At 51.7% G+C, this 21,601-nt stretch overlaps 5 protein-coding genes across 5 annotated transcripts; 3 read left to right on the top strand and 2 right to left on the bottom strand.

Annotated features, from left to right (window-relative positions):
* Positions 1–1,837: 1,837 nt before the first annotated feature.
* On the top strand, positions 1,838–2,200 carry QC762_0046550 (uncharacterized protein; the record flags this gene model as incomplete). Its single annotated transcript, XM_062883428.1, has 2 exons — positions 1,838–2,026; positions 2,102–2,200. 2 exons carry the CDS (start codon positions 1,838–1,840, stop codon positions 2,198–2,200), a joined length of 288 nt encoding a protein of 95 aa, XP_062746479.1.
* A 1,455-nt stretch (positions 2,201–3,655) lies between these two features.
* Positions 3,656–7,618, top strand: QC762_214130 (uncharacterized protein; the record flags this gene model as incomplete). Its single annotated transcript, XM_062888299.1, has 4 exons — positions 3,656–3,664; positions 4,140–6,554; positions 6,642–6,776; positions 6,861–7,618. 2 exons carry the CDS (start codon positions 3,656–3,658, stop codon positions 5,607–5,609), a joined length of 1,479 nt encoding a protein of 492 aa, XP_062746478.1. The 3' UTR covers positions 5,610–6,554; positions 6,642–6,776; positions 6,861–7,618.
* Positions 7,619–9,281: 1,663 nt separating this feature from the next.
* QC762_214135 (uncharacterized protein) lies at positions 9,282–11,005 on the bottom strand (the record flags this gene model as incomplete). The annotated part of the gene is made up of 3 exons (XM_062888300.1): positions 9,282–10,186; positions 10,546–10,638; positions 10,714–11,005. The coding sequence occupies 3 exons, from the start codon at positions 11,003–11,005 to the stop codon at positions 9,282–9,284; spliced, it is 1,290 nt and encodes a 429-aa protein (XP_062746477.1).
* A 1,438-nt stretch (positions 11,006–12,443) lies between these two features.
* QC762_214140 (uncharacterized protein) lies at positions 12,444–14,704 on the bottom strand. Its single transcript, XM_062888301.1, has 2 exons — positions 13,821–14,704; positions 12,444–13,758 (listed from the first exon to the last, which is right to left on the bottom strand). The coding sequence occupies exons 1-2, from the start codon at positions 14,115–14,117 to the stop codon at positions 12,790–12,792; spliced, it is 1,266 nt and encodes a 421-aa protein (XP_062746476.1). The 5' UTR covers positions 14,118–14,704; the 3' UTR covers positions 12,444–12,789.
* Positions 14,705–17,476: 2,772 nt separating this feature from the next.
* Positions 17,477–19,277, top strand: QC762_214150 (uncharacterized protein). The gene is made up of 2 exons (XM_062888302.1): positions 17,477–18,459; positions 18,525–19,277. The coding sequence occupies exons 1-2, from the start codon at positions 17,726–17,728 to the stop codon at positions 18,994–18,996; spliced, it is 1,206 nt and encodes a 401-aa protein (XP_062746475.1). The 5' UTR covers positions 17,477–17,725; the 3' UTR covers positions 18,997–19,277.
* The last annotated feature ends 2,324 nt before the right edge of the window (positions 19,278–21,601 follow it).

Below are 21,601 nucleotides of genomic sequence, written 5' to 3'. Positions count from 1 at the left end.
AGTGAAGACTTGGCAAAGCTCCCAATATACCAAACGTCTGGTCGATAAGCCATGAAAAGAGCCTGGGCTCAGCTGTCCTCGTGGATCCACCGGTTCCGGTCCTGGTATGCCCATCAGACGCTGGAGTGTCATCACAAGGACATCCTCGCAGAGAACCGAGTGAAAGTGGGTTGATCAGCATGAGGCTCTGCGGCCTCTTGTGGGATTGGAGCACCCGCAAAGCCAGTAATATGCCAGTTACAGTTCGTGTAGCGTCCGAGTCAGCTTGCTCCATCTATTGCCATGTTAGCTTCATTTTCTAGATATTCTTAGCTACCGTGATGATCGTTGTGATGGGAAGCCTGTTGAGCCTCACTTGCCGCCGCGCCACGGAGCCGCGTGTGCATCCGGCAGATGCTTGTTTACATGATTTTCACTATTCCTGCTCAGCCTCAATTGGTTACCATTCACGAAGAGATATTTCCCATCGAGATTGAGACGGCAACGTGTACGTCGGGCGAATACCGCCGGATGGAACCATCATGAGCCAGCACTCTATTGTCCGCCAAGATCCGATTGCCGATTTCTCCGTCCGTATACTGGCCATTCAAGGTCAAGTAAGCATTCAAGTATCAAATTGACCCCAGAGTAGGTGGTTGTTCTTGGTCTATCATGGATCACGGTAGGAGTCGTGCCCCACGGCCAGGCGGCTCGTTCCGCTCTGGTGTCCCTGTTGGGCCCGGGTTCGTAAACGATCCTCTCAAATGGTTGACCATGACGTGAAGAGTGGCCGGTAATCAATGGATGTGAGGAGGTGTTTGTTTGAGCTGGCAGAGACAAAACAAGTCAAAATGTTGGAGTTTGGCAGTGGCAAGTCCAGCGTAGCAACCACGGCACAGGGAGACGCAAGCTGACTTTATTGCGCCGCAGACCAATGGGCGTGCAGAAATGGCTTGCCCCAATGGCGGTCGGCCCTCCAACTCTTGAAAGGCACAAACTCCAGTTCAGATTCGAAGAGAGTCAAGACCAGGAAAACAGCGGTGAATCTCAGACATTCAGGCAGCCGTGTGCCGTCCAACATTTCCAACAGTGAATGGGCAGTTGATCCCAATGGCTTTGGATTGTCGGTTCTGGCCTGTCCTGCTGCAAGGGCTTTGGGCAAGGTGTTGGATCTGTTGGAAGCGGCGGGGTGCGAGGACATGATTTCGGTGCAGGCGATGCATGAGGAAAATGCTCAAGCTTCTCTCATGGGAACGGAAATGCGGGCGGTCCAGCGGGTGTGATGTGATCAACCAGGGTCTTGGTGGAGTGGGGTATGGAGGGCGCACTGATCCAGGGTTTCTCCCATAGGGCTGAGATTGAAAATGACGGGCTGCAGGCATCATCGGATGGCCAGTCATCGATCAGTGGGGCTCTTTTTTTTTTTGGGAGCACCTCAAGTAGGTTCCCGTCATCCATCGTGGAAGCGCTGTGCTCTGCTGTGTAAGCGCTCTCGTCGTGTATGAAGCTCACCCGGCGAGACGCTTTGCTCAGGATACAACCGACGCCGGGTTAGGTAGCCATGGGCGTGGAGACCTGAGGGCCAAGCTGTTCAGCTGTTGAAGCATCATGGTGGCGGTGAGCACAGCCGTGGACTGACCTGTCTCCAAGGTGAAGAAGATCTACCGGGCTCGAGATGGGAGCGAGATCACCTGTACCTAATAACCTGGACTCAGATGGCCTATGTAACAGAGGCCATCGCATGGTGACATGTCAAGTTCAACAGGAACTCTTTTTTGGGAACGAGCTTCTCGTAGCTGAGATGAATACACAGGTGCTCTTGCAACAGCGTCACGATGCCTTACCCCTCTGCCCCTCCATGCCCCACTTCCAACGCTCCTCTTTGCTCCTCTTTGCTGCACCACCTCCCGTCGCACCAACAACCTACTGGACGAAGCATCCTCCTACACTACTGTACTATCTCGATTTCACCTACTTTAACCCCAACTGCATGGGTCGAGCACCCAACCCAGCCGCCGACTTCTGTCGTGTCGCACAGTCCAGCCGGGTAATTCCTTCCCTCAAACCGACCCCCGCCGCATCACAGCTTCCTGCCTGACATCAGATCAAGCAACACATGCAGCCACCGAAGCATTGCGAACGCGACACGCTGCAGCAGCTCGCATCTTCTGCCGAGATCGACGTTGACGACTTTGTCTCAAGCTTGCATCGAAGAGGTTAAGCTCCATTGGCACAGCACCACTGCAAGTCGGCGCAGCATGGCAGGGCCACAGGGCTGCCTCCTAGCACCACCCCGTAGCTGACCCGCCTCAGCGGATCGGCAGGAGAAACACCGCATCCATCGACACTTTTTGTTGCGTATGCGACAGTTCCACAACATCCTCGCCTCATACTTCGTGTTACAACACCTTGCCAGCCGAGCCAGTCCATCCAGCTTGTCTGACAAGCAGCAGACAGAGGGCTGTTGATAAGGTGGCGCCAGTTGTAGGGCTCGACACACCTAGCTGAGGGCACACACGCCTAGCCTGCTTTGGACAAGAGAACAAGGGACATCCGTGGCTCGGACTGCTACCCCGACCGAGTTGCTGTTACGTCGTCCGGCCATATGATCACATTAACCCCACTGTCGATGGCCTTTGGGCTTGGGCAGCATCGGCAAACGACGAACGAAAACAAACAAGGGCCAAAATCCAACCTCGTCACGAACAAGCAGTGAGGTACCGAGCGTTGAGAGACACACCCGACAGGGCTCCGATTTACCCTGCCGTCCCCTGCAGCCCTCCACATCTCGAATTGTTCCCTCTTTCAGGCGGCCAGAGAGAGAGAGACAAGAGGTCGGCTGCTGTCTCTACCCTTGCACTTGCATGCAGCCACGCACCGTTGCATGCAGGTTAATCAAGGCGCACCTGCCAGCCCTTTATTTTGTCGTCTGTTGGTCTGACTTCGATACATGTGCTGTACTACACAGTCCCAGTCCCAGTCCACCTGGCACCCAGTACCTTGCAGGAATATTCCGCGCTCCGGGCTTCGGTCAGCTCCCTGTCGCATCGTGCTTTGCTTCTTCTGCTTCCCTTCATCAGGGTGCCGTCATCAAGAGACATGGCGGGCTTGCGGCGATGGACCTTAGGTTCTTCATCCCATGACGGTCTGCACTAGTGCCCTCCTGTTGCTCGCCAGGATTGGCTGTTCTGCATTTGGTAACGGCGCCTTTATGGAGCTGATCCAGCTGAAGCGGTACACAAATGCTGCGTCTAATTACCTTCTAGCGTTCCAAGAGAGTTAGCGTTGGGTGTGTCAGCCTTCACCTGCTTCGGGGCTCTTACTTTTGTTCCAAGTCTCCGCCGCCACATGCCCGAAGCTTCCAGCTTGCCTTGTCCCTGTCGGCGCGATACAACGGCGTGGAGAGCCATGGCGTTCCGTAATCGACCTCGCACACAAAGGGGTGGCCGGCTTGCTCTATAAGACCGCGCCCTCCCGCCGTGCGGTCCAATGACTGCCAGGCCGACCAGTCTTCCCGAGTGTCAGCGGCCCTCGACTCTCCGTGCCCCCCTGCCGTCGCCGAGCCCGGACCTACTTACCTGGTAGTCGTGTCGTCGAGAGAGCACCGGTAGCATCAACGACACAGGAAACGACCACCACAATAGACCCGACTATCCGTTTACTACTTACCGCCCTCATGCCCGCCGTGTTACCCTGGCGGCTTCTGCATAACACTACGCCTCTCAGTCGTGACATTTGAGGCCGCTGTCGGCCCCGCGCTGTGTAAGTCGACATGTCTTTCCCTTTTCGAGCATGCATTCCATTGGTTGCACATTTCCCCCTCCCCAAGCATTGATATCAACAAACCCTGGCGGCCGCCTTACTTCCGTCGGGTAGGTCGCCTCATCATCATATTGCACGCCCGGCTTTATCTCGTTCAATATTTACACTTGCTGGGTTTAAAGCGGATGTAAGCTTCTGGGGGTCTCCAAGAACCACTCGGTGTAGCTCGCGCTGCTCCATCCTTCAAACGGGACTTGGCTCTCCCCCAGACCAGCACCCTGGACAACACAAAACCCAATTTCCGGTGCCACGACCCTTTGCCATGCCTGCCTGATCCCCCTAGCTATAGCGCCGGCCCCTACGGCCACCCACCAAGACCGAACACTTACACTGACTAGGCGCCCCAAAGTAAATCATCGGCGCTGAGCTTCGCCGCAGGCATGCCAACACTCAGGCATCCCGACGTCAACGTTGCTCTTGGGGTCGCAAGTCCCCAGAAACAGGGACCCTCAAGAGCACACATATATCTCGCGCTTGCCGTCATTACTCTTCTTCTTGTTGCCCGGATCGTCAAGCCAAGACGTCTCAAACCATCAGCCCTATTGCCTGCACCTGGAGACTGCCAACGTGCTGAGAAAGTCGACAAGCATCCCCCCCGCTTCTCACCAATAGCAACTTCACCAACATCCCAAAAGGGCAACCGACCTGTCTCTGTTTTGTCTCCCTGGAGCCAATTCAAGGGCGGGAAAGGAGTTGTTCCGTTCACTAGGCTCGGGATTCATCAGCAACATCCTTCCTGTGCTGCAGTGCTTACAGGTCACGGTGCCCAGAGAGCCGTGTTCGGATTTTTGGGGCAGACGCCAGCTATGGATGACAACGAGAATGACCCGCTGAAGGATCGCTTGCGCTCAGGGTCAGCATCACGTGGCGTCAGCACCAATGTTCCCGATGACGCCGATTTTAGATACCAACACGACCCCTCCCCGGCCGGCAGGTACACTGAGCAACATGTAGGAGATAGCAGACCGAGCTACTCCTCCCACTTCTTCCCTTCTAACTTTCCAGAGGGATATGGTAGTGGTGGCTCCGAGGGCATGGAGATAGGACCAATGTCAGGCTACAGCAGCTTTGGCGACCGTGATTGGAGTGCCGCATCTGATCAGCAAGCGGGCTCCTCGAGTGCTGTGTATGGACAGGATCCCAACTTCGGTGCTGAGAGCTTTACTGGGTCCCCTGGCTTTTCTGGCTTCGATCTCAGCACTCCCCGACGCTTTTCGCGCCCACCTCCACCACCACCACTAACACCTCCAACACGTAGCGACAACAGGTTTCCCTTCGAAGACCGTCATATCGGCTATGCAGCATCGATCCCGCCAGAGCTGGACGCCAGCTTCATACACCAGCCCAATCCAGCTTATAGCGGCATGTCAACATCAGACGACGTCTTGAACTCCAGCCCCCAGACCGCAGACCCAATACCGCGCAGAAGATCCTACACGAGGACTGTCCCCATCGGAATTCCTGTTCCTGGAACCACGCCCGCCTACTCTGCTGAGGCAATGGCGTCAGGTACTGCCTTCACCCCCTCGAGCTATCCGCCAACATCGCCTCTTCTGCCTCCTCCTCCACCCGGGCCCGATGCTCCCTCCGAGTACGTATTTGTGGGTGGGCCGGGAGGTCCAGGTGTTGTCTTGTCAGATCAGGAGATCGATCTCCACGGCGAGATCATATCAGTCATGGATCACTCGGGTCATGGGTGGAAAAGGCATACACGCGTCTACGGTGGAGGCGTTTGTCTCGCCTGCCTCGCCGCCGAAGACCAAGGTGGCTTTTATGGCGACACGGTGCCTCTCTCGGATCGGCGATGACGAAATCAAGATCGATGTCATAAACATATGCAGAGGTTAGATTGAGTTGCGGGGCTGCTGAGATGGGTTGCAGTTTGCGCTTCGCGTTTGGTCCCAACGCAGTTCCAGGGTCCAGCTGCATCCCCCATAGGTTGGCAAAAGTTTCCATGTGGGGGTGGTGACGAACTGGGGCTCCCACCATTTCGGTGTTCAGGAGGCTAGGGGAAGAAAAGTATGGTTCGCATTCGAAGCCCGCGCATCACGTCTATACGGAGAGCCGTAAGGCTGAATAGCCGGACGAGCTTGATTCATTGTGCAACGACTAGTCGTCGGCATTGGATCCATCGCAGGGAAGATAATGCACAGGCATTAGGGATGGGTTGGAAAGCTAAGGTTACGCCAGTTATGACATTTCCTCACATGTAAATTCTTTATTTCAACATTCTTTCGTTGTTTCTATTAATGTCTGTTTAATACTTTTGGAAGCATGTACTCTTCAGATGTCAAAGTCGGCGTTTTGAGGCACTTCTCGATTCCCATTTGCTGTTCACTCTCACCGGCTGTCGTCAAGAACAGGGAGTGGTTACACGGCTCGTTGTGGGTCTATGTTTATCATTGACTTGCCTGTTTGGGAATGACAGCGAGTTGATGGCGCTTTTCTACAATTTAGGTTGCATGCTGGGTCATTTGGCATATTCTCCTTGCAATTTTCCTGCATAAAACTCACGACGGTGCCTGCCTTTGGAAGCACTGACAGAAAAAGGAGCGGTGTGATAAACCGGCAGTTTTTAATACCAAGCGCCGATGTATCCTGAGGTGAGCTACCTATCTCTCATAGGGCTGGCTGCTGATTAAAACCAGGTACGACGGTATTGTACCTATGGTTGAACGCAAAGCCGTATTGTGGTTGTGTCACCAAGACATGATTGTTGGGCAAGACGACTTATCAAGATTTTCCATACTGTGGTATGCCGTGCGGCACCAGGGGTGCTCAAGTGTCGTTTACCAGATGTTGTACTTTTCTAATCCTTCGCTGAGACCATCCATCCCTAGTTATATCGGCAGAAGTCAATCAGCGATCCGCCACCCGACCATGCAAAAATATTTGTTCTTTAGCTCCGTCATCATGGAAATGTTAAGACATGGGAGCATCACACGGAAAGGCGGAAGGATTCGGTCATTCTCGATGTAACCCTCCATCTTACCTTGTGTTTCTTCGTCCCGCTCCTCGGCTGTCATTCAATCTCTCGTAGGGCTGACTCTCGGCTTTAGGCTAGCACTGTGACGACCACACGAATCCCGAGGGAGAAGGACTTGGGCGACATTGCAGGGAAAAAGGCGCCATGCAGAGAGTGATCATTTACCTTGGAAATCCTGCGGCAGGCCGGGGAAAACACTCAATCTCACGTCATCTGATCGGGGACCTTGAACTGAGTTGCCAACCTGGCTTTATTATGCAAGTTGCAAAAGATGCTGGTTTGCTGTTGGGGAGCAAGGTCGACCGCAACGTTAGGGCATGCTCTCAAAAACCCGGTGATTTCGGTGTCTATTATGTGTTTTATCACCCATGAGATGTCTCGGGCTTCTCTGGTAGGTAAGCTGTTTATTTCCTGGTCGTTTAGACCTGTGCCGCCGCCGACCGGAAGTCCCAACCAACAGTGGCCCGCCGGAAACCCACCAACCATCTTTTGTGGATGACAGGCGGCCGGGACACAAACGAAACCAGCTGACAAACATGATATGGGAAGGAAGGAAACACAAGATACGGTACTTGATCGGACGGGATGGGGGCTGGTTAGATCGGATTGTCGCTTGGGTTTAGGTCTGCGGCATCGAGTTGTGGCCGGTTGGTGCCGCAGCCACTCATGTTGTGATGATTGTTTGAGTGTCTGGAGATGGGATTATGGGGGCCAAAATAGTACCCCAAGTTATGTACATGCCAACATTCTCTTAATCAAGCACCGAGGTGATCACCGGTATGACAACTGCACACCCCAGTAAATTCACCGGAGGATCTGATAAGACCAGGGAGGTCCTCTGCGCCACTCTACTCAACTCATGTCATGCCACGACATTGCCTCTCAGCTTCACAGACTTGAAGACCCAACAGATGGCTTTTTGGTCAAAATCCCGTATATCACCTTCTGGACAGAGACGTTATGCCAGCCAGAATCCTTCATAATAAATCATATAAGCTCGGAGTAAGTCAGGCATGTGAAAAACTGACATGATCAGCAGGATCCAACTTCCCGCCGCCACTGCCGCCGCCACCTTCATCCGTCTGAACTTTTTCCTTGTTGGGACGTTTGAAGGATCTGAAAATGTCTTGTATGAGAACTTGTCGGTGTATATTTGAATTTCTTAAGGGTAAAAAGCCGTGCTAGTGCTCGTGTCTGCCGATGTGTAAAAACTGGCTCCGTGTTTAATTTTGAATTTGTGGCTTCCCCCGGATGATGGAGGATCGGTGTTGAGAAAAGACATGAATTTCATCTGAATGGCTGGTGAGGACTTTCCCAATCCAGAAGTTGATCCTGTGATCCCGAGGGTTCAGTTGGAATGTTGGAAGGGCCGAGTTTCCTATGTGGTTGACCGAGACGGAGATTGTACCGGTCAGAGTTGAGCGTTCGGTGATGGATATAGAAACTCGGCCCTATGTCAAAGCCCCTCATCTTGGGAAATTCTTCAATGGCAAGATTCACGGCGGCAAATCACCACCAGATGACAGGTTAAATTTCAAAATTCTGCTTCCTTGCCACCAAACAACGCGATCTCGTAAACATTAGCTGATAGCCTTATGTTCCACTCTTTCTGACTGACTAACCCCCCAGACGTTAACACTCCGCCTCCGGTTATCAACAGTCTGGTTCATCCGCCCGTCGGTCCGCCGGTCATGCCTCACCTTTTGCCTCAACTGTACATGATCATGCACAACCCGTGTGTACACCACATCAAGGAAGGATCCGTCATCCGCCATCCGATGTCTCCGGCGTCCCCGAGAGAGTGGGAAGGGTGAGTATCACAGCATGAGAGTTGACATGATGTTAGCGGCAGACGTCAAAGTCATGGAAGAAATTGTTGGTTCTAATAAACTTGTTGGTGAGTGGGAAGATGCTGGCACAAATGCCTCATCACTAGACGAATATGTCAGCAAAAGGATGATGTTGTGCAAGAAACAAATAGTTTGGAATGTACATGAGACGTTGTCCACAAGAGAATGCTACAAGATCAAAACACCGCATGAGATTGATATCAGGACAATGTATTACTGCTCTACGTCCTGTGACTGAATCCAAAACACTGGTATCTCCAAGTTGGCCTGCCATTTCTTCCATCACAGTTGGCATGGTGATAGAACATAAACATTGACCCCTGAGCCAGCCAAGCAAGGGACCAGAACCGGTGTACACGTCAAGAAAACTCATGGACTTTGTTTACTCATCCATCAAAGAACTTGGTATTGTTGTTGTTGTCATTGTCGTCATTGCTGCTGTTGCTGCCGTTGTTGCTGCCGTTGTTGCTGCCGTTATTGCCGTCGTGGTAGTTGTTGCTGTGGTTGTCCTTGTTGTCGAAGATGTGGCTGTTCCTGTTCAACTCGGCGCTCGTCTTTCTTTGTAGGAGATAAAACTTGAACAGAGAAAAAGAGCCGCGAACGGGGACAGAGAGGGTGTTGACAGTGTGGGGCTTATAGGGATACTAGGTTGAGATGGGGTTTGAGGGATAGCCCTGCTGCAGGAAGGGGGACTTGGTCTGGTAGTTGGCGGCAAAGTTGTTCGGGTTTTGGTCAGTAGGGGCGGGGCCGTAGCGGTAGGCCAAGCCGCTGTTGTTGCTGTTACTGTTATTGTTGGTGTTGGTATGGGTGGTGGCCCCATTGAGTTTGCTCTCGCGCGCCTGGATCGGTGCTGAACCATTTGTTTCCTCCACGGGTGCCGGCTCGATAAGCCATTCCTCGGTTTGAGGGAGTTCGCCGGCTGTCTGCAACCCCCTCAGTGCGCTGTCGATTGTGCTTTGAGATCCGGGAGAACCGCGGGGAAATCCGATATGTTCAAGGGCTCCAGGAGCCGAACCGGCTTCGTACTGGATTGTGAGCGCGGTGCCTTCGCTGCCCACAGCTTGGACCTCAAGTGCCTCGAACTGTTGCTTGAGATTTTCCGAGAGAGCTGTGACAGCGACCCCCATATCACCGCCGAGCAAGGGGGGGTTGAATCTGACAATCCAGCTTCCTACATCCAAGTCGAGAAGAATTGGATCCTTCCCGCCGAGGGGGTTGACCCTGTTTTCAGACGGAGGAGGTGCACGGAAGGCCTGGGGAACAGGTCCGGCTGCAATGACCCATTGGCCTTGGCGCATTATGTACGAAGTTGACCACTCATAAGAATCTGTGAGGGGGTTGCTCGGATTCGTGAAGTTGAAGGTTGTGGCGTTGGATTTGGTGTCGCTGAAGACCTGACCAGTGAGATCACTCCCTTCGAGCCACCAACTCACACTCTCTTGCGGCTGGTATTTCGCCGAGCTACCCTTTGGAAGGGTTGCCTGGTCCACAAAGATAGGTTCGTATCTGCCTGTCTGGTTGTTCAAAACTCCCACGATGATATGGATTCCTGTGACAAGGGCTGTAATATCAGGGCTTGGAACTTCATGGTTCAATTCAGGCTTATAATCTTCAATGGCCTCGAAGGTCTGTGATACCGAGAAGAAGAAGGAAATACAGTCTTGATGATCCTGAACGCGTATTTTATCCTCCCTTGCCTGGCCCGTGCCCTTGTTGGCATCAGGCCGCTGCCAAGTCCTCCGATATCTTACAGAGCCAGTGGGCTTCCTTTGATAACCATCATGCCTTCTGATTGTCTGCCTCACTTTGACGACTGGTTCACAACGTGTAGTTACCCCTCCTTGCGGTGGTATCGACAGTGTTGTTGGTGGTGGTTGCGAGTGGTTGGCTTTTGCCGTGTGACAATTCCAAGGACATGCGGGTATGCATAATCAATGTTGCCAATGTGGAGCCAGCCAGCACCATCAGGGCCAGCCGGTGTTGCAGAGGGCACCCAGTATCCTATGCAAGATACACTAGTTAGCAAAGATGCAACCTGATAAGATTAATAGAAGCAACTCAAGATAGGTAAAGTACCTTGTGGGTTTAGATCGTAGGTCTCGCCTTTGTTACATCGCTGCCATCTACCGCCAACGTTGACTTTGACGCCAGGCGAGATCAGAGCGGCGGTCCAGTTGAGAGCATACTGAGCTTTCCAGGAAATATCGGTAACGGGGGCAACACCTTGGGACTGCCACACGACATTGTAAATGGGTGCTCCATTTCCTGTAGCAACCGACTTGGCCACCTGGAATCTCCAGCCATTGGCAGTAATCGCTTGATTGTCAGCCGCCGACTCATACCAGTGAAGTGTGCGGATGTCGGCCATGTTGAAGTTCAAGGATAGGTGAGGTAAATTTGCGTAGGACGGTTCGATATTGGTGTGAAAACTTGAGTGCTAGATAGAGTGCTAGAAACAATGTTTGAGGCTTCTAGTTGAGGATCTGTGTGGTGACAAAAGAGCAATGACGGGGCAGTCTTATATCCTGATATCCGACCTCTCTGGTACTCGATCATGATAGGTAGTGTCCGTAAACGCCATTGAGACTATTCTCTTGTGCAGCGACTCAAGAACTTTGGGATTCAGCCGCAAGCTCTGGTGGCTGGCTGATATGTATTCTCACCAAACAGGAGCCAGAAATCTGGAAAGAGAGCCTCCCAGTACCCCCCATGAGCTATGCGTTTTGATAGATCTGCATAATATCGATTACTCAGACCTGTGTGAGGCAGATTGAGGATATTGTTTCGCTTTGTGCTCTTGGTACCTATGAACGCACAAAGATCAGACTTACTACTTCTTGTAGATTAAAACTCCCGTTGTAGCCAATCCCAACCAAAACAAACGTGAACAGTACTCGGATCTTCGAACGTAGTCGGTATTTGTACTTCCATGCATGGTGACGGATGGTTGGGACGGTTTCGTATTGGCCTGATTATCATTGCTCCAGACCACTCGCATGAGTATTGCAGCGAGCATTATGCGCTCATCAATGTTGGCGGATTGAGGCACCCTATTAGGTTGCTTTCATGAGTGATAAAGAGCGGGGACAGAACATATAGGTGTATGGCGTGACCAAGCCGTATGGTTTAGAATAGTTTCAGAGGTTCGAAACAATGTCATTGTCGTCCCCACCGAACAAGCATGCGGATGATGTGGTCAGCTGTATAACTCAGAGTCCCTGTTGCAGGTAATGTGGCTAAAGTGTACTCGTACGTATGGCGAACGTGATAAGCTCATTAAGAGGCCATGTAGGCGTTGTAAGTGTTGTAGGGCTGGTTCAAAGTTCCCTTGTGACATGACGGTGGCGGTCTTGACTCGATGGCCACAAGAGCGGTGGTGTTCAAGGTAACACAAAACCGCCACTTTACAAGTGCCTGTGAAGCTTATCAGCAGGTCTGCTCATATAGCAAGAGGTCAAACGGCGAGCTCATGAACCGGGACAAGGCGTTGGTTGGGTAAGGTACTCGGACGAAATATTCCGGCCAGGTGGAGTCAGTGGTGTCCTACGGTGTGCAAGGGATTTTCGAGGATACTCGAGGCCAATAAATGATGGCGATATCAGCTAATATGTGTTCGGACGGGTGAATGGTGACGATGCAACAGTTCGATGCCAAGGGTTGTCGTCCACGTCCCTCGCATGCCCCGTTGCCGAAGCTCTCTTGGCGTGTCGTTTAGTGGAGCTCCCCACACTCTTGGCTTCTGGGGCTCCCCAAAAGTGCCTGTTTCATTTCGGAGATGTTTTTCCACGTGAGACATGACCTGATCTGACTTGACTGGCAATTGATTTGCCTGACGGAAAAGAATGAGAGGTTTGGTCGCTTGCGTGCCCTTATCTGGCTCAATTGCTAGCTTCGGTAGTTGCACTTGCTCCATTTCCGCCAATCTCTTTTCTTTTTCTCGCTCTTGTTTGGCACCTGGGCTTGGCTTTATTTGACATGCTGCGCCCAGCCTTTTGACATGTTCCCTTCCATGGTTCTCTGCATTCTAACCACATTCGCATCGATCACTGTAACGACATGTAGGTGACACAACCTGATCCTCGTTGTCTAACTCGGCCGCACTCAATACCAGGTAGATACACAGAAACGACAGACTGAGCCATCTCACCCTGCTCAAGCGCCATAGATGACATAAATCTCACCGGTCGTGTCGCTCGACACATACAAGCGACCCTTGGCATCAAACGTCAGACCGACCGGACGGAAGCAGTTGTTGGGGCAGCCGCCGACATTGCTGTTCTCCATGACCGGAATCTGCGCCGTCGTCGAGCTGACGTCGGCCACTGGATCGCCGTTCCGGAAGTCCACCCTCATGACACGGTACCCATCAGCAGGGTTGCGGTTCCAGCTGCCGTGGAACGCAATGTATGCGGCAGTTCCGTTCGCGGTGAACTTGACATCAAGAGGAGCAGTGTGAGCGTGGAAATGGAGACGGCCTGTCATGCGGTTGGCACAGTCGTTGGCGTTGGGGACAGAGTCGGGCTTGAAGAGGGAGCCCACCACCAGACCGTTGATGCCGACGTTTTGGGGGTCCCATGCCGGGACGCAAGAGGGGTACCCGTAGTTGAGACCCTTGTATCGGTTGGTGGTGGCGTTGAGAACGCCGTGGTAGCTGAGGCGCTCAGCTGGGTTGTTGTTGTGGATGTCACGACCGTTGAGTCGCAGGTCGTCCATCTGGTTCTCGACAGACCAGATGCCGCCGTAGGCAGGGTCCTCGGTCAAGCCGACGATATTGCGGAGACCCCAGCCAAGGACCTCGCCGCCCGTGTTGTAGTTGATGGTTGACTGCGTGCCAGCCGAGATGGAGAAGGTCTTGATCATCGAACGACCAGAGGAAGTCTGAGTGGTCGTGGTATCAATGTTGTTTTGAGAACCACGCGCCACGAGAATGGTGTCTGGGGACCACTTGGAGGTAGCAATGGCTCTGGTCGGGTGAGTGCCCGTGTTGGACATTCCGTTTACAATCTGGCGTCCGGAGCCAACCTGTCCTGTGGCCGGGTCATAGGAGTAGGCGTTCACCGAGGCCAAGTTGGACGTGAAGAGTGTCCTGCCATCAGCAGAAAGAGCAATACCATGGTTGGTCTGTCACCTTCCTTATCAGCTCCACCCTCATATCCATCTTGCTTGCAATGGGGGTGGCTTACGTTGGTACCGCTGAGCTGGGTGTTGGACTGAACACAAACGATGTTGCCCTGATCCTGAAGGACCAAGCGTCTGACTGACTGAGAACCACCCTCAGCGACAAGGAGGTTACCGGCGCTATCGATGGTTATGTGTCTGGGCTGGCGGAGCCCGGTAGCAAGCAAGCTGAACCGGTACCCAGAACCCATACGGGGCTGGAAGCGACTGTTGACGCCCGGGCACGACTGAGCAGCTACTTCAGGGACGAAGAGCGCGGTCAAAGCCGCGACGCTCGCGACGGTGTTGATGATATGGCCCATCTTTACTCTTGTGAGTGTTTCCCTCTCGCTCGTTGTTTTGGTTCTGGATGCCACAACACGACAGTTGGAAGGTATGGAGAAAGGCTCGGCAGCATCCGAGACAAAGTAGGAGGGTGCGGCAGGTCCTCCCTTTCTTATGTCACTCGTTGCTTCTATTCATTTATTCCCATGTTTCTGCTCCCTACTCCCGAGGTCGTACTTAATTACCGGGTTGGTGCCCTTCATCGTCATCGCGTCGCCACGCTTGTCTTGATGGGTATCTATGCCCATTCATGCGGCCGGATCTGTGGTCACTTACCCCACGGAAACTAAAGGACCAGATAGAGAACCAAGGATCGATAAATGGGATTCATCGCAAAGCAACAGAGGGACCCTTCGGAGCGGGGTGCCATCATCCGGTAAGGGCCTTGGCGGCGGGCCCAGACATATTCATCCAAAAAAGCTTAATCTATCCGAAGATCCCCCTCTCCAACCAAAACATCCAGCGCTGCTTCTCATCAACGGACAAGCTTTGGATTTTGCTGGACGCCAAGAAGGTTAAAAGACCCAAGACAACGTGGAAAAACCCCCGTTCATAGTTGCACTTTTAATATGACCGCGTGGTCGACAGGTTACAGGCAGCGTTTGCGTTATATCAGGTGGAGGTAGGGTGTCCGAGTTGAATATGAAGGATTGAGCTAATAGTCCGTTGACTACAAACACCTGTAGTTATTTGAACGGCGATCTTTTGGTCGGCCTTATATATTGACTCCGACATGTGCACCCTGGTCGCAACGATGAGCACAAGCTTGAGTGAAACCTACATCGAGTCAAATGATCCAGCTTATTCGATTCAGATTGGCTTACCACGTACCCGGGTTTGACTTGTGAGTTTGACTTATGAAGTCATGTCTGTCTGAGGCTGAGACAAAGTACGATTTGTGCTACGTGTAGCTGAGCTGCATGCCACGGATGGCTATGTATATGATATAGGCCTCACTACATCACCTATCCTCGGTTTTCCTTTCTTTGTTGGAATGAAAATTCGCTCATGGTATGAGTGCATGGGTAAAATATGAACTCTTTTGGTCGCTAATTTGCAAATAAAACTCCCGAATGATAACCATTCTCCCGCTAGTCGTCCGATGTTTAATACTAGTGTGTCATAGGCCTTCTTCCTCCTGTTGATGACGCTCCTTTTGTTGAATGAAAAGATCTACCTGCACCGTGACCTCCTTCTTGCCCTCCGCTTTTGATTGATTTAGCGGCCGTATCAGGCGAGCCTTCCAGACCAGACTGTCAGAAATCCCTGATGCTTCACTCCCAGACGTCATTTTGGCTTTGTCCAAAATCTCCGGTCTTTTCCTTCCTCCATGCTCTCTTTTGGTGCTGTGAAGGTCTGCAAGCGAGTGGCTCCGGCCTTGAGGAAAGCCACCCGGTAATGGCAACGAGAGAATTCAGGTAATCAGAATGAGAAGTCCTGGGACCCAGACAAACTCCTTGATGGCATCCTCGAGAGCTTCACTGCGCGGTGCGCTTAGAATTCTGTCGGAAGTCCTTATATTTGTTTTGGTGCTGTGTTCAGCTGTTGCTGTTGGGGCTCTTCCGGCTTTATCGGCTGTGGACCATTTTGACGATCCTCCTGGCCGTTGGCTTGAATGTGATGTTGACTTCGCTTTGGGCTTGTGTTTGGGCATTGGGTGGGCCGTGAATACTGTTACTCGGGCTTTGCCAATTCAGGAGATGGAGTTGAGCTGGAACTGCGTCCGGAACCACTGTGTTAGAATTACCCAATTTTCCATATGCATGGCCATGTCGACACCATCGACGATTGGATCAAAAACTTTCTTAAGTCCCATTGCTTGCTAAGGTCGAGGTGGGTGAGAGTAGAGCTACCACTCTCCCCGAACTAGGTTGAAAACTTTAGTAAAAAAATTGTGTTTAATTGGAGGGCTCTTGCGTTGTACCTTCCCCTGACGGATATCTACTTGCATGATGACCGGCTTTCCGCTGTGTTCAAAGGAGAAAGCCGTGTTGTACTCCTGTTTGTTTGCTTTGCTGGGGTCCAGCTCATTGCCGATGAACTCCCACTCCAACGTGCAGTAATCTTGCGGGTCTTTTGGTTTTCCTACAGTCCCTTTGAACACCCGTTGATGAACACGACTGATTAAAGTGGTAGATTGGTGGCCTACACCTACTAGCTCGAAGCCCCATAGCGCCGAAGGTTGGGATGAAGGAGTTTGACTTCTCTTCCCACTGAACAGTCGGTGTGCCAGTCAAAGACTTGGGTCTAAACTGTTGTGTCATCTGAACGGAGTAGTCGGAATCAAGCGGACGAAGACTTGTGTTGGCGTCGTGTGTTCAAGGTTGCGTCCTGGCTCAACGTGACAAAAACAGTTGCGCTCTGAAGCCAATACCCTGGTGGTTGCTTGAAGGTGATGTCCATGTAGACAATCCAAGCAGGCCTTTCGGTAGTATCCAACACTCCCCACTGTGCCTTTTTCCACCGGTATCTGCAGTCGACATCGACCTTCCCAAGGTATCGAAGAACTTTGGGCGTCCTGTGCTCTTTACTTTTGGGTGTTTCCAAACTCATGTTTACAATTGACTTTGGAGGACGGCTGTGTGGTGAATAGGTACCTAGTATGAACTTAACAGTCTGAAGTCCTACCATAGATTCGCGAGTTGCCAAGCGGAAGTACCTCCCGCATCAATGTAAACCTGCCCTGTTCAAAGATGTTTCAGGTTGCTTACCTAATTGAAGCAACCGGAAGACCACTCTCTTTCAGACGCCATTGCAGGATATGGATATCGGTTTTGAAGAGATACATACCACCTGGCCTACCCTGTGGGTAGGATGTCCTTTTGCTTCCACAGGTTTGAGCTATTTGCCTACCGGATTACCCCCTAGCCTGATGATGGACTCCTGTCCAGGCGTTCCTGAGGCAGTCCTGCAGCGCGCCAAGCTAGCAGACTCCATGGTCGCGGAGAAGCCATGGCGGAAAGGTTTTGGCGTATCATGAGGTATTAGATGATTTCTACTGTTGAGGTTTGTACGTCTCCGAGGTTTTTGGCAAGAAAGATAATAAAATATGTAAAAATGCTTTGATCAATCAAACCTCCTTGATTCAGACTCTTGCGAGAATGGCCGAATAGATGCAGGTGTGTCGGTGCACATGCTACCTTAAAGGATGAGGTGCATGTAGCCAACTTAAGCGCTCCACTGGGAGTGAAGTGACAGCTGCGAGATCCTCATCGCTTATTAGGTAAAACGACACCAGCTACCAAGGAAGTTGTTTGAGACCGAGCATCGAATACGGATTCGGCAAGAGGTGTGCGTCTGTGTGTCGTGTATTAGTGTCAGCCGTTGTTGGCAGATTCGAAGGTTCTGTGCGCGAAACCAGTCCCGTGGTTCGGGTCTAGACTCCACTGCTTCCTTTCCCCTGAAAAGAATGGCTCCATATTGCAGATCCGATCCCCCCTGTGGAATCGAACGATCTGCAATACTTTATCTCTAATGTGACCTTCCCCGGACTCTTCTCTCTTAATATATTCTCTTTTATTTTTTTCCTCATGTTTATCGTTACAGGAATGTCACGTACCTAACCTGAAGTCCATTCCCGAACGACATGGACCGATCAGTACAACGCCCTCCTTCGACTGACGGCGGCAACGCAATGGGTCCTCCAATGATCGATTATGGCGACCCGGCCCTTCTATCCCATGACAATGCCGGCCCCCAGCTCCTCGCCGTCGGTTGGTCACTATGGTGCGCGGCGGGGTTATTTCTAGGCACAAGAGTCTACTGCAAGCTCATCGGCAGCCGGCGGCTATGGTGGGATGATCACTTCTTGATCGCATCACAGGTCATCCACCTGGTAGCGACCTGCTTGATGACGATGCTGGTGGCAGATGTGGGCTACGGGAAGCATCCTTGGGACAAACCCGGTGTCAGTCCAATACCTTCCACCAAAGAGCTCCTTCTTATGATACCGCGAGCTACCCTTACCATCACTGCAATGTCCTGGAGTAAAACAGCCTTCGCCATTACCATGCTACGCTTCTCCGAGGGTTGGATGAAGTGGGCCGTATGGTTCATCATCATCAGCATGAACATCGCCTTCGGACTCTCTGCCATGGTCCCGTGGCTCCTTTGCACACCGATCCAGAAGACGTGGGACCTGAGCGTCGAGGGTTCATGCCATTCATTCAACGTCTCACTCGTGCTTGCATATGTGTCCGGGGCATACTCGGCCCTCTGCGATCTTGTGTTAGCCTTGTTGCCGTGGATGATCATTTCGAAGCTGCAAATGCGGACCAAGGAGAAACTAGGCGTGGGCATCGCCATGAGCATGGGAATCATGTCGGTGTTTCTTTCGTTTCTCCCCAGTGCTCCGACGTGCGCTAACCTGTGTCTTACTGCCACAGCGCCGCAATTATGGCCATAGTCAAGACTGTCTCGCTTCAAAATCTCCTCAAGATGGACTCGTTCTATACCGCCCAGCTCAACATCTACGACACTGCGGAAATATCTGTCACCATCATGGCCGCCTCTATCCCTGCGTTGCGCGTGCTTTTCAACGAAGTGCGCACCTCGGTCCGCACAAAGGGCAGACAGTATTACCAGGCTACGACGCCCCAGTATGGTGCAAATCGGACTGGGATCGTCATTACTGTCAAGGCCGAGGGAAACATGGAGGAGGAGCGGCCTGGTTGCGGAGATGATATGAGCGACACAGGGATTTTGGGATCGAGCACCAGCCACGACCCAAAACGCATTTGCCGGGTTGATGAGGTCGAGGTGGTTTCAACATACAGTAATGGGAAAAGAAGCATGAGTGATGAGGAAGGCGGATACGAGATGCAGAAGACTGTTAGGAAAGGGTCGATGCCGGAGTAGTTTAGCGGCCACGCATAATTTTTCTTTCATTTGCAGGTATAGCGTCAAAGTGTTTCTCGGTATGTTTGAGGGTTATCCTCATTACCAGAGCAAGAAAGAAAAGTAAAAGAAAAGCTTCATCCTTGACGTTTTGGAGAAACAAAAGTTGGCCGGGGAGCATTGGAAGTCAGGGGGGTTGCTCGCTAGCGTCAGTCCTTGTTGCTTCCCGGATCTATCTGTAACAATCAAGCGACCTCAAGCAAGTTATCCTGCCTCGCCCACAAAACACAGCCAAGACTTCATTTTCTCTTGTGGCTCACTCAAACTGGAATGTCTGAGCCGGTTGTTGGGAAGTGAAACGAGTGACGTGTTACCGGCGGCAGCAGCAGATGTATTATTAGAAGATGGCCAAGGTTATCACAAGCGAGGACCTCTTTGAGAGAGATGAATACACGAGCAGAAGAGCAGAGCAGTTGGACGAAAGGATTCCTCATCAAGTGTTATTCCAAGCCCAGAATTCCAACCCTTGTCACAAAACCACGCTTTGGTGAGCCAAGTCCAACACAAACGTGCACAGACGTCCAAGCATGGGTGCATGATACTGCGTGCTTTGTCATCCTCATCTCGAGAGAAGGAAAAACCACCCCATTCAGGCAAAAAATACGGGAATAGGAGCGCGAACAGGAGCGCCTCAATCAGCAGGAGAAAGAGCGTTTACTTCTTGAGCTGGTCAGCACACAGATTCACGCCATGAAGTCGAGGGACAGTGGACAATCGAAGAACAACTCGGAAGCTGCCATAAATCCAGTATCTCGTGATAACTCGCTAGCGCCTGACCCCAAAATAGCTCAAAGAAGCCGGCGCAGCGTCAAGATGATCACAAAATTGATCGCAGATTGTATGAGATCATGTGGGACAGTGGACAGTGGTCGCTGACGCGAAAATTGAGGCAAAAGTGGTGAGAAAAGTGAGGATGGTAGAAATCTAACAGAGAGAAAAAACAAGCCACAGAAGTGTGTGATACAAAAGCCCTAAAACCACAGAGAAACCCACGTGTGTGGGCCTGACAGAAATGTGGGAGCAACCACAAATGTGACGTGAGGTCGAAGGTATTGAGGATGATATTCGAGAGACCTGTCGGAGCAATGACAGAAAGAGGGTAGAGGGCTTGAATCACAGAATGGAGGAGTTGGATATGGAAAGATATGGTCTCGAACAATGGAAACTACCAGCGAACATGGCTGACCCAATTTTCGTAGCGGAGCGCCGGTCCCAAATGCCGCAAGTGTGGCCTTGTTTGCTCCTCGGATATCCTGGTCGGGCATGGACCTTCAGAGGCAGAGAATGAAGGAACACAGTCGGATCCACATGAAGGAGGTCTGTGGCAGTCTCCCCAACTGCCGGTACCATACAAGACTGATTCTCCTCACCACCCGGAAAGGCATTTGGATGAATACAGACCTGGCGCGACCGAACCGCAGGTTAGTTTTTGGGCCCTGTAACACAACATACAACAATTTGATGGGAGGCCGCTTGCCATCATCTTCATGTATATAGCTCTCTGGTTGAAAAGCCCTTCTTGCAAGAGACCTCAGTGTCTTGATGGTGTGAAAGTCCGATTACTCGACGCTTCAGTCACCTTTTTCGCCGCCCAAACAACGAAACCTTCGACAAATTCAAGCACGCAAAAATGAACACGATGATTAGATTGGCCTTGGTGCTATTTATTCCACTTGGGCTCGCCATACCTGCCCCTGTCATCCTGCCAAACGGCGATATGCTCCCCAACATGGGCCCAACAGCACGAGGAACTTGCGGAGGCGGAACAGGATTTTGTACCAACGGACGGTGTCTGTGTTCCAACATCTGTGAAGGTATTTGCGATTGGTATGAATGTGGGAGATGTTAGACGAGGCTAGTGCAATGTAAGTCACAACGCTGCTGGCAGATATGAGACTGAGCTTTCGGGTTACTAATCCTTGATATAGAACCCCATGGATGGTGTTGATACTGGCAACATTTACAAGACTTACAGCCAGGCGTCCTGTGGGGATTTCAAAGGTTTCTTTGGTCTATAACAACTTATCTTGATGATATCCGATTCGTACACTGGCCAATACCTATTAAATGCTTGAATATATGCATATTCGTACACCACTTGATTCTACTTGATCCAGATCATACTGGATGAGTAGAGCTATGATCAACTCGGCTTCCCAGCATTATTGCGGATAATCATAGGCGGAGAAACTAATCAGTCCAACGACGCAGTTTCTTGCAGTATCACAAACCATGCCCAAATGAGCTCTGATCTTCTAGAATATTACACAATGAACAGGGGCTTGCATGAATATTTGGCCGAGTGGACTCGTTAATACGCCGAACGTGATTCTGCCTGACAGTCCTTAGATTGAGTTGGGACGACGGAAGATTTCGCGTTCACCAGTCATCCTGGCTTACCCGGCAGCCCCACAGCGGTAGCAAAGACGACTGCATCTGGATGGAAGTCTGCAATCAGATGATTTGATGTTGTACAAACGGGTCTTTTGGCTTCCAACAGTTCATCATGCTTGTCCGCAAACACTCAAGTCCCTCACCTTGACTGGTGCGGCTACCAGTCAAATCT

The sequence above is a fragment of the Podospora pseudocomata genome (genome assembly GCF_035222375.1).
Source record: "Podospora pseudocomata strain CBS 415.72m chromosome 2 map unlocalized CBS415.72m_2.2, whole genome shotgun sequence".
NCBI classification, from domain to species: Eukaryota; Fungi; Ascomycota; class Sordariomycetes; order Sordariales; family Podosporaceae; genus Podospora; species Podospora pseudocomata.
This window is presented reverse-complemented; position numbering and strand designations above follow the sequence as displayed.

Bases quoted from the DNA above. Each gene is read 5' to 3' on its own strand.
- QC762_214140 (XM_062888301.1), bottom strand. From the start codon at position 14,117: ATGGGCCATATCATCAACACCGTCGCGAGCGTCGCGGCTTTGACCGCG. The intron at 13,759-13,820 runs GTAAGCCACCCC...GGAAGGTGACAG, and splicing joins CCCAGCTCAGCGGTACCAAC to ACCAACCATGGTATTGCTCT.
- QC762_214150 (XM_062888302.1), top strand. From the start codon at position 17,726: ATGGACCGATCAGTACAACGCCCTCCTTCGACTGACGGCGGCAACGCA. The intron at 18,460-18,524 runs GTCGGTGTTTCT...TTACTGCCACAG, and splicing joins GCCATGAGCATGGGAATCAT to CGCCGCAATTATGGCCATAG.